Raw genomic sequence first — 12,500 nt, 5'->3', positions numbered from 1 at the left:
TCCGCTGCAGAAGCGTTGGTCTGATGGAGGAGCGAGGAGCCGATAAAAACACTGTTCTAGTGTTTAGTGAGGCCCTCTGGTGCTTTCCTGCCCGCGGCGTGGAGCGCCCAATTAACCTGCGGCTGTTTCCTGCCAGGCTGGAGGTAGATGTACTTAGTGGGCCGCTAGCCACCTGTTGTATGCCTGGGCCTAGGCCTGGGCTTGGGTCTGAACCTGGGTCTGGGCCTGGGCCTGGGCTTGGGTCTGAACCTGGGTCTGGGCCTGGGTCTGGGTCTGGGCCTGGGCCTGGGTCTGGGTCTGGGCCTGGGCCTGGGTCTGGGTCTGGGCCTGGGCCTTGGTCTGGGCCTGGGCCTTGGTCTGGGTCTGGGCCTGGGCCTTGGTCTGGGCTTGGGTCTGAACCTGGGCCTGGGCTTGGGTCTGAACCTGGGTCTGGGCCTGGGTCTGGGTCTGGGCCTGGGCCTGGGTCTGGGACTGGGTCTGGGCCTGGGTCTGGGTCTGGGCCTGGGCCTGGGTCTGGGTCTGGGCCTGGGCCTGGGTCTGGGTCTGGGCCTGGGTCTGGGTCTGGGCCTGGGCCTGGGTCTGGGTCTGGGCCTGGGCCTGGGTCTGGGTCTGGGCCTGGGCCTGGGTCTGGGTCTGGGCCTGGGCCTGGGTCTGGGTCTGGGCCTGGGCCTGGGTCTGAATCTGGGCCTGGGCTTGGGTCTGAACCTGGGTCTGGGCCTGGGTCTGGGACTGGGCCTGAGCCTGGGTCTGGGACTGGGTCTGGGCCTGGGTCTGGGTCTGGGCCTGGGCCTGGGTCTGGGTCTGAACCTGGGCCTGGGCTTGGGTCTGAACCTGGGTCTGGGCCTGGGTCTGGGACTGGGACTGGGCCTGGGCCTGGGTCTGGGTCTGGGACTGGGCCTGGGCCTGGGTCTGGACCTGAGCCTGGTTTTGGGCCTGAGCCTGTGTCTGAGCCTTAGCCTGGGTCTGGGCCCTGAGCTTAGTGGGGCGTGGTGTGCATGTGGACCGTGGTGTGCACGTGGACAGTGGTGTGCACGTGGACAGTGGTGTGCACGTGGACCGTGGTGTGCACGTTGACCGTGGTGTGCATGTGGACCGGCGCTGAGTCACCTCTTCCTTCCATTTTTAAACCAGGCTAAAGATTCAGAAAGTCCTACGAAGTCACAGTCAGTGGGCTGAGACAACAAGAGAACGAGGGATACAGAGAGAGAGGGATAGCGCGCGTGTGTCTGTGTGTGTGTGTGTGTGTGTGTGTGTGTGTGCGTGCGTGCGTGTGTGCGTGCGCGCGTGTGTGTGTGTGTGTGTGTGTGTGTGTGTGTGTGTGTGTGTGCGTGTGTGTGTTTGTGTGTGTGTTGCTAAGAAAAAGAGGGAGATGGAGAATGAGTGGGAAAGAGATATAAAGAGGACTTTCACCCAAGGCTGTTAGGGCTATAAATATAAAACGGGCAAGTCTTTGATTTGCCAATGAAGTCTGGCGGAGAAGAGGAGGCAGGGTTCAGTTGAAAGGTTTAAATCCATTCATTGATGTGGGGAGGGGGGAGCGAGGGGGAGACAAATTAAGAGCACAAAGGGGTAGCTGCGTCGTCTGTTTTCTATGTGGGAGGAAGAAGAAAAACGAATGTCTCTTATTTTGAAGCAATCTTCTGCGGCAATGCAGCACACACACACACAATGAAAAATGCTGGTGTACGTCCCATTTTTTTGATCATGACGAATCAGTGTGGGTGTCTGCGTGTGTGTCAAACCTCCCCGTAGACCTCCGTTATGATAAAGGTTTCAACACTCTGACCGGTTGTCTTGTAAACTGTTTACTAACTAGCTAACCTACAGGCATAGTTAACCAGCCGTCCAACTTACTCACAGGGCAAATTAATCCCACCCACAGCCATGCGCTGCACTTGTACATACATAGATTTATAAGAATATTATTTTCCTCTGCCGTATATCGTTCTTTAGGTTCCTTAACAAAATTTGAATCGACAGGTTCCACGTCGATGCTGCACTCAACATGCGTTATTCATGCATGCATTTGCATTACTGAATATGTTATTATTATAACTTGTTCTTTTTGTTGTCATTTTGTATTAACATTTATTTTATATTTTAAAAGACGACTTTTCAATGGAAACACACATTAATGCAACAATTAGTCTTTATCAATATGAAGCGTACTTGTTGCCCTTTGAATGAAATTATCCACGATCTATAATCCCTTTTTTGACATTATGAAATATGCTTCATTTATTTGTAGATCATCACATTCAAGCCACGCCAGAGAGGGTGTACAATACAATATAAATGTACTAATTCAACCAAATTTAAACCCAGCATTGGTTCCGCATCAAAGGGTGACATGAAACGTTACAGTTTAGCCTAAATCTGTTAAATGGATAATGTAGATATCCTTCAGACTGGAACAACAGTCAAACTTTGAATTGTTCCAGTATTCCTTTAGCTTAGCCGCCCTATAACAGGATTGTGCAAGTGCTTTATTACAACTGTGAAAGGCTCAGACTCTCTGCAATTACAGATTTCATGGTGACAACCAAAAGATATTGTTTTGCAGCCGGTGACCAACTCAGTTCTGATTTAAGGCCCAATCAGTATGCATATGAAAAATCTGTAACGTCAAGGTTGAAAATATCAGAGCCATCATTTTATGGTAAAAATATTTCCTCTTGAGTCAGCATCACTCAGCCCTTTGAAGCGCTCTAGGGAAGTGCATGTTTGCCTCGTGCACAGGCACTCAAGTGTGCACAGACACACAAATACACACACACACACACACACACACACACACACACACACACACACACACACACACACACACACACACACACACACACACACACACACACGCACACACACACACGCACAGAAAAAGTAGTGTGGTTAGTGGGTATAATTTAGTTTGGTGCTTTCAAATCATTTTAGTTGGATACGTTTAAATAATGAATGTATTCATCGGATTCATACACTACTGAGTTGGTTAAGCTCAGATGTCTGTTGTTTGTCTTCCTTGTTAAAGTGCAATGAAAATCTCTGTTTACTTTAATGACACATGGTATAATCATGGTAGCCTTTATGAGATCAAATACAATCCAAATCATAGGGACTGTGCAGCACAGTCCCAGTCTGCCACATGTCCTCTACAACTCATATTTCACAACAACAAAAAACAGAACAGAACAGGCCTTTGAGAAAGTCCAGATTTTTCAATATGGATTTTGGTCCATTTCATATTTTGTTTGCTGCAATACCCAATGAATAATACAAGCCAAACATGACAACAAAGAAACATAGCAAAATAAATGAATAAAAAAGTAAAGCAACATATAAACGCCTGCTGTTTTCATCTCAACCCCAGAGTGATTTCTGGCAGGATATTTTTCGAGCCCATTGTTTTGGCAGATGTTTGACCTTACATCAAGAGACAATCCCAAACAAAACCAATGAAGAACAAAAAGGGCAAAATGTTTACACAGAACAGTTTTGAATTGTACCCCTTTTTTTATTATATCTAGTTATTTCAGCAGAAGGGTGGAACGTGGAGAAAGAAAGTGTGCCAGTATTTTTAGTCGGCCATCTGTATTTATTAGTTGCCACAACATGGAGGAACAACCAGAGTTGTAGACATCTCTGCAAATTAGATATCCATTCTTCTTGATCAACCTGTTAATCCATTAATTGGCTTTAGACCAAATTATATTTTAACATAATTCAAAACTGAAAAAATATTAAACAACCTTAACAAAGTTTCAAAGTTTTAAAAGTGGTGTTGTTACCTTGATTGAAAGACAATCAAACAGTGTTTGTCAAGTCTCTAAAAAAATAATAATGTATCTAGCTAGGGAAATTCTAGAAAATTCATATCAGCAGCAATACAATTTGTATCCGTGACAATTTAATCTGTGACAATTACACTTCTGCAACATTTACAGTCCCATAAACGATGAGGACATTGGCTAGTGCAAAACGTTTACAGTCCTTATGTGCTGCTCTCTTGTTGTTCATTAGAAACACACATTTTCACACAATTATAGAGGTCTTTTTAACTTCATAAAGCCCTGCTTTGTTGCTGCTCATTGTTTCCTTCTCTTAACCTGTGTTGTGTTGCATGTATTGTAGGTTGATCTGTTGTCTCTCTCTGAAATATATCTACCTTGCCCGTGAGTTTTTATGTTGTGTTTAGGTACTGGGTCAACTGAAAATGAATGGCTCTTCCTGGGTCATAACTGAACTGAACCAAACTGTGCAGACATGCACGATTTATTTGAACACAGGAGTACACCACCCACAATCCAAAGTGAAATAAAGAGAATAAGATATGATGTTATAAATAAATGAAGGCTAATATGACAGACGTCTTAGAAGCATTGCATGTTTTATTTTCTGACACAAAATTGCACTTCAGTCTCATTCTTTCAACAAATCCGAGACTATTAACATTTGACATTCAAAAGCATGCTCAAAGCTCGCTAGAAGTAGGCTAATACCTTTTTCTTTATTAAGTATTGCCAAAGAATTTGGGAAGGATGAGAGCATAAAATCACGAAATACATCAATGATTTGTGTGATATTTCAGCTCTGAAAAAAATTGCAATACCTTAATAATGTTGCATCAGAGAGAGAGGGAGAGATAATTTAAATATTTAACTCTAAACAAAACTGACACGTTCTAAGCCTGTATTATATATTCGAGGTTCTGACGCAAACCTGCCGCCCTCGGTCAGTTCAGGGGCAGGCTGTCCATAACAGGCGTGTCTAAATTAGCACTGGGACACCGGCCGTTACTGCTGTTGGCTAGGGCTGCGGTGGCTCTTCGCTGCTGCGCTAAATGCCATTCTGTGTTTTCCTAGGGATCGCGAGACTGTTAAATAGTACAGTAGGCGTGAGCATTGGGACTTGTTAAGTACTAAAGCAATCTTTGTTAGCCTGGGGACCAGACGTATGCAGCACGCTGAATGCTATAGTCGTGTGTCGATCCCAGGGCTGACGAGTGACGGCCAGTGTTTCCACAGTGCAAGTGGGCTTTGGGATGTGTCGCTTAGACCAAAGTGCTCTCGGTGCAGCAGGACATTTCCTATACATTGTGTTCATGTCAGGGGGATTTACACGGTGGCTGGGGGCCGCCGATGATGCTTGCCTCTCGCCACAGCTTCCTCGCCAAGCTCAGGGAAGGGATTAGTTGATGTTAAAAATGTCTGGCTTGTTTTTAATTGATAAGACGGACACTTCATACTGTTTTTTTTTTCCCGCTTTTTAGATTAAAGCTGGGAAATTACAAGAAATACATGTTTATAAGCGTATTTCTAAAACACGATTATGGAAATTGAAGGTTAGGATGTGATGGCCTGAGTATGAGGGAAACTACTTCAGTGTTTTCCCTCATACAAGTTAAATTAAAAGCCTGTTAGGCTTCGTTTATGCTATTGATTTGATTGTGGGAGGGGAGGGGGAGGCATGCTATTTTTATTCATTTAGTATTCTGTCTTGTTTTCAGCTTCTTATGTCTAAACGGAAAACTCTTTTCCTATCGTAATGTACCAAAACAGTTTCAATTCATCCATTGTTTACTCCCATGGGGAAATTAGGTCTTTGATGGTGGGGGTGTTTATGCTAAACACTTCTCTTGGCTGCTCGGGATTGTGTGTTTGGAATATGGTCACAGATAATTCCTCCAATGGGCAACATGGTTCACTGTCCTTGTCCCGAAGATAATTCTTTGAGATCGGGTGCCGTCAAGGTGAAAGTGAATAGCTATTTGTAATATACTTTAACACAGTGGTTTTGTCACCAATTCCCACCAGTCATTCGACTGGACCCCAACCAAAGCCTAGAGTGTTCCACCTTACCTACTTTCACATTCTGGGTCATCGTCTCCATAGACCCCAACTCGGTCGCGAGTGTCAAAGTGGCACTCGGCGCATCCACAGAATTGTAACATCAGCTTCTCCGCGATGATGTTACGCTTGGCTTCGTCTGCATGCTGCATGAAGCCCCTTCATGTTTGTTGACACCGGGCTTATTGTGCCGCACTAGTTTGTTGGCACTTTTGTGCAGAATCAAGTGTGATAGTACTTAAGAACATCCAGGGGCTGCTCTTTAACAAGTTAATGGAGCTGCTCCAACCTAACTGGCCTCGCGCATTAAATATTAACGCAGCACGTCGCTGGCCTCATCAGCCCACTCATCCTCACCCTCCTCCTTAATGTTTACCCTGTCCTTGACCTCCTCCATCCTCTTAATCTGCCTTCACTGAATCCGTCTTGACCACACCCTCTCCCTAACCCTGCCTCCTCCTCCTCCTCCTCCTCCTCCTCCTCCTCTGTTCCTCTGTACCCGCGTGCCCTCAGCCTACCCTCCACACAGTCCTCCCCGGTCTCCACCCCGGCTCCCCTTCTCCCTCCCCGCTCCGCAAACATGTCACTCCCTGCCTCATTAGAGCCAATCTGGTGCCGTTTCCTCCCATGCACTTTTCATATTTTCTTAATCCTGCCCCAGTCCACAAGGATATGATTTGACATGAAAGTGTGCGTGGTTGTGTGCACGTCTGTGTGTGTGTGTCTGTGTGTGTGTGTGTGTGTGTGTGTGTGTGTGTGTGTGTGTGTGTGTGTGTGTGTGTGTGTGTGTGTGTGTGTGTCTGTGTGTGCGCGTGTGTGTGCGTTTGTGTGCGTGTGTATGTGTGTGTGTGTGTGTGTGTGTGTGTGTGTGTGTGTGTGTGTGTGTGTGCGTGCGTGCATGCATGATTTGGTGTGTGTATTTGTGTGTGCTTACGAACAGACACACATACACACACACAAATGAACTGTACGTGATTCTGACTCAGTTCTGTCCATTTGTATTATTTGCGTACGTTTGAAATCTTTTTCAATTTGTAGTTTGTGTTCTTTTTCAAGTTGAGTAAGCTTCTTTTCTCTGAGCATGTGTGCCTGTTCAGCCTAGTCGGGGAGAACAATAGGATGACAATGTGTGTGTGTGTGTGTGCGTGCATGCGTGCATGCATGCACGCATGTTTGGCTTGCATACCTCCGAGCAGAGCTGTCCTACTGTACAGTTTGCGGAGTTTGTATAATTGATGCCCTATGTCCTCAGCAAATCTCTAGGTATATCTTAAAAGGGGCCTGGGTTTTAGTGAAGCATGTGTATAGCCGCTACAAGGCCGGACGCACAGGCCTTTGTGTCTGCATGTGTGCATGTGTGTTGGCATGCACGTGTGTGGGCATGGGGTGTGTGTGGCGCGCTACGTTTCATTATTCACGAGTCAAGTTCTTGGCGGGCTTGTGTGATTTGATGAGAAGGTGCAGGTCCGTCTCAAAGTCATCTTTTATAATTTATCAGCTAGCAAGGCTAACTGTTTCTTAATTTGGCCTCTTTTCGCAGCCCTCACTTCTACCCGAGCGCCTGCCTGGGAGTGTCTCTCACTTTGGCTCCTCTGCCCTTCTCCTCTGCTCACCACTCCTCCTCCTCGACCTCGGGCCTCCTCCTCCTCCGTCTCTCTCCTCTTCCCTCTCGTCTTCTACCCTCTTCCTCAGCTGTCCTTGGAGATGTAGTGGTATTTAAAAGGAAGACTGTGAATAAGTATAAGTTGACGGGTGTAAATATTAAACATGCTAAAAGCATGTCAAAAACACACATAACATGTCAGATATGGCACTACCCTCACATTACCCACATCTGTGTGTGTGACTGTGTGTGAATATGTGTGAGTGTGTGTGTGAATGTGTTTGAATGTGTGTGTGTGTGTGTGTGTTTCCCCAACGATAGCCTCAGGATCCCATATGAGGTCACAAGGGATGTCTTGGTTATAAGCGAGAGATATAACTACATTCTACACGTAACAGCAAGGGAGGGTGAGGATTAAGACAACACTTCCTACAGCCTTTAGTCACTCCCTAGACTGAGTGCATTAGCTGACTACGAGACGCATATTAATATACGTTCTGACGTTTTCCTGACGAGATACTCGCTAAGTCTGCAGTGGATACGTTCCTCTTAGATATGCGGTGGTGGTGAGTTGATTTATTTAGATCCTGTTGTCAATCACTTAAATCCCAGAGGGGCAACACCCGGAGAGGGGTTTTGGGGGGTACACTCCATGGGGACATTATATACGTCGTCAGATAGATGCAACGCGTTGTCGACAACAGAGAGCGCTTCTGTCTGCGCATCAACACGTAAGCAGGCATTGCAGGCCACTACGACCCTCGTCCCAAGCACATGAGATCGGCGATTACAGGAATCATGTATAGCCGCATGGATGGATGTTAGTCGTGACCACTTGGCGGTTCTCAACCTGCGCTCCCCCCCCCCTCCCTGTCGAGCCGTGGCGAGCACGCCTCTGGTGGCTGCCACTTTTGTATCACAGTTATAAATAAGGCATAGAATCACAGACACACAGATAATCAAAAGCGGTTCCAGGTTAACAAAGTTCATGGGTGTGCACTAACACGCAGCGACACACACACACGCGTGCATACACGTATGCATGCGCGCACACGCACACACACACACACACACACACACACACACACACACACGCATAGCAACACACGCACAACCACACACACACAGCCACAGACACACACACACAGCCACACACACACACAGCAAACACACACACAGCCACACACACACACACACACACAGCCACACACACAGCCGCACACACACATACACACCAGAGAGAGAGAGTCAAGAGGGACAGAGATCGTTTTGAAGTCCACCTTCATCCCCTCGTAGCCACTTGTGTTCCTGTGCGCAGCGCGGAGAGCTTTCAGGCTCCTCCTGGCGCCGCTTCCTGTGCGACGGAACGAGCTGAGAGCCTCTTGTTCGACTACGACTTTGACTGGAGCCCCGGCCCACTGCACACACACGCACGCACGCACGCACGCACGCACGCACGCACACAGGCACGCACACACGTACACATACATACATACACACATACACACACACACACGCACACACACACACACACACACACACACACACACACACACACACACACACACACACACACACACACACACACACACACACACACACACACACACACACACACACACACACACACACAGATGCACACACACACACACACAGATGCACAACCCAAACACACAGGCACGGTAGCACGCAAGACAAACATGTACATGCACACACATACACCCATACACCCCTACTCCCAAAGACAGTCACAAAAACTCACACACACACACACATACACACACATACACGTTCCCCGAAGAAGCACACGTACAGACAGCGAAATACACACTTTTATGTAGATAAATTAAAACAAATAATTCAATTCCACACGCACACATTCCCAATGACACACACACACATTCCCAAAGAGACACACACACATTCCCAAAGAGACACACAGTCTCAGTACGGTAAGGGGGCGGGGCTCCCACTCGAACGCTGACAGTTTTAGACTCCATGTTTGTTTATGACGTCTTTGATGTTTTTAATATGTCTCTCTTTGATGCTCTCTGAGAAGCTTCTGTTTGAGAACGTTTGTTTGTAGAGAGACCGAGAGGATGAGAGAGAGAGGGAGGGAGGGACAGCTCCTCATAATGGGACTGATGTTCATCAGTGATGTCCCCCCCCCACCACACACACTTTCTTTGGGACCCACAGACTCTCAGGAATCTTCTCCGAGCCCACTTTCCTAACAGCAGGTATCTCTTCATCGCTGAAAAGATCCCTAAATCCTCCTCTACCTCCCCTTTTCCTCCCAGATCTCCTGGGGCTGTCTCGTCCCAAATCTGCTCTTTGTTATCTGCAGGGAAACTCTCTATGCTTGGCTAATCATTAGCCACTTGTTCCAGACTCTCTCTCTCCCCCTCTCTGTGTCTCGCTGGGCTTTTGATCCTGAATCCTAATCCTAATTGCGTCTGCCTTGGGCTCCGGAGAGAGGCTCTACCTCTGGCTCTGTCTGCTGACCCCGGTCTTTTGTTCCGGCCCATCCCCATCCTTTAACATGTACATGACGTGTAGCGGCTAATGAGAACATCCTAATGTTGCTAATGCTAACGCTAATAACGTGATGCCCCATGCTTACATCGGCCCGTCCCTAATGAGTGCAAGGGTCGCCCAACTGTGAGATGTTACCACGAGATGTGCAATTATAGAAATATTGCGTAAGAAGCCTTGGAAATAAATAGATATGTGGACGTGGGGTCGGATTTTAACCCTCGCTAACGCACAGTTCAGCTGCCATGGGCGCCAGGCCAGCGGTGGTTCCTCTCGGTCGACTGGAGGGAGATGATCATTGGGTCGTCAGCCAGATGTTCTCTGACGTGACGGCCGTACATACATCCACTCTGGCACGTCGTTCACACGGTTCAGATGCACCATCCCAACGCTGTACTGTGATACCGCATCGTTTGGCACGAAGCTCTGATACGCCGACAGACTCAAGCTCCTGGCCTTTCTCCCGGATCGTTGGTTTGGATGGATGGATGGATGGATGGATGGATGGATGGATGGATGGATGGATGGATGGATGGATGGATGGATGGATGGATGGATGGAAGGTTTGATGGGTGGAGAGATGGAAGGGTGGATGAATTAATGGGTGGATAGATGTATTGATGGCTTCGTGGTTGGTTGGCTGGCTGGTTGTTTAATCGTTTTATAAAATAATTGTTGATTGTTCTAGGAGGTGAAATAAACATTCTTCTGGTGGATTGGTTGGCTGATTGTTTGTTGCTGTAGGATGAGAAGTCTACATTATTCCGTTTGATTGGTTGGCTGATAGTTTGTTTGTTACTTTTTCCAAGATGAATGGTCCACACTCTTCAAGCTGTTTGGTGGTCTTATAGTTTGTCACCTTTTATTTCAGGATGAGAAGTCAACATTCTTCCAGTGGTTTGGTTGTCTTATAGTTTGTGTGTCACCTGTCATTCTAGGATGAGAGGTCAACATTCTTCCAGTGGTTTGGTTGTCTTATAGTTTGTTTGTCACCTGTCATTCTAGGATGAGAGGTCAACATTCTTCCAGTGGTTTGGTTGTCTTATAGTTCGTTTGTCACCTGTCATTCTAGGATGAGAGGTCAACATTCTTCCAGTGGTTTGGTTGTCTTATAGTTCGTTTGTCACCTGTCATTCTAGGATGAGAGGTCAACATTCTTCCAGTGGTTTGGTTGTCTTATAGTTTGTGTGTCACCTGTCATTCTAGGATGAGAGGTCAACATTCTTCCAGTGGTTTGGTTGTCTTATAGTTTGTGTGTCACCTGTCATTCTAGGATGAGAGGTCAACATTCTTCCAGTGGTTTGGTTGTCTTATAGTTCGTTTGTCACCTGTCATTCTAGGATGAGAGGTCAACATTCTTCCAGTGGTTTGGTTGCCTTATAGTTTGTGTGTCACCTGTCATTCTAGGATGAGAGGTCAACATTCTTCCAGTGGTTTGGTTGTCTTATAGTTTGTTTGTCACCTGTCCTTCTAGGATGAGAGGTCAACATTCTTCCAGTTCGGGGCGGCCCTGCAGCAGGAGGCGCTGCTCATGCTCAGCATCATGGAGGAGTACGACTGGCACATCTTCTCCATCGTCACCTCCAAGTTCCCCGGGTACCAGGACTTCATCAGCACACTGAAGGTCACTGCGGACCACAGGTACACACACTCTCTCACACACACACACACACACACACACACACACACACACACACACACACACACACACACACACACACACACACACACACACACACACACACACATACGCACGTAATGCCCGGATGTACATACGGGCACGCACATGCTTAAAATAAATACAAATTATGCACCTTTCACCAAACTGGGGTTGAGCAAGTGGTAGTTTATTGATCAAACAATGGGGGTTGGAGGGGGTGGAGGACAATGCAAAATAGATGACTTTCCAGACTGGGGCTAACATCTGCTGGAGTTGCTGCAGCATTGATTATCAATGGCCGCGACCAGTTCCCCTCTGTTGGGGGATCTGTCGCTGTCCTTGGTGCTGAAATCCCTCCTAGCCGATGTGTGGAGAACCAAGATACCCCACACATCGGGGACACACACACACACACACACACACACACACACACACACACACACACACACACACACACACACACACACACACACACACACACACACACACACACACGGCCCATATATTACACATCCTAATTCACCGCTTACACACACATAAGCACATAAACTTGCACGACCACACACACACACACACACACACACACACACACACACACACACACACACAGACGCACTCTCGTAAATACAGCTCGGACACAAATACACGGACAGGCCCATTAAAAGGCCATCCAGCACGACAGTAAAGCTGCGGGCGGGGTGATCTGACGAGGTGAACAGCGGTGTGTTAATGGGGCCGGTTGCAGCTTTGTGCGCTGGGACCTGCAGAGTGTGGTGACTCTGGACGCCGTGGACATAGACCAGAACTCCAAGTCCCACATCGCCCTCAAGAGGATTCAGAGTCCCGTGATACTGCTGTACTG

The 12,500-nt window shown here is 47.3% G+C and overlaps 1 protein-coding gene across 1 annotated transcript in view; it reads left to right on the top strand.

Moving 5' to 3' along the window:
* myo15ab (myosin XVAb) overlaps positions 1–12,500 on the top strand; it is an 81,223-nt gene that overhangs the window by 34,345 nt on the left and 34,378 nt on the right. Inside the window, 2 exon segments of the mRNA XM_060046695.1 lie at positions 11,453–11,619; positions 12,384–12,498. Of these exon segments, the coding sequence (XP_059902678.1) occupies positions 11,453–11,619; positions 12,384–12,498 (282 nt within the window).

This window comes from Gadus macrocephalus, chromosome 3 (assembly GCF_031168955.1).
Source record: "Gadus macrocephalus chromosome 3, ASM3116895v1".
Taxonomy (NCBI): domain Eukaryota; kingdom Metazoa; phylum Chordata; class Actinopteri; order Gadiformes; family Gadidae; genus Gadus; species Gadus macrocephalus.
Note: the sequence above shows the minus strand (reverse complement) of the source record. Positions and strands in the feature narration are given on the sequence as shown.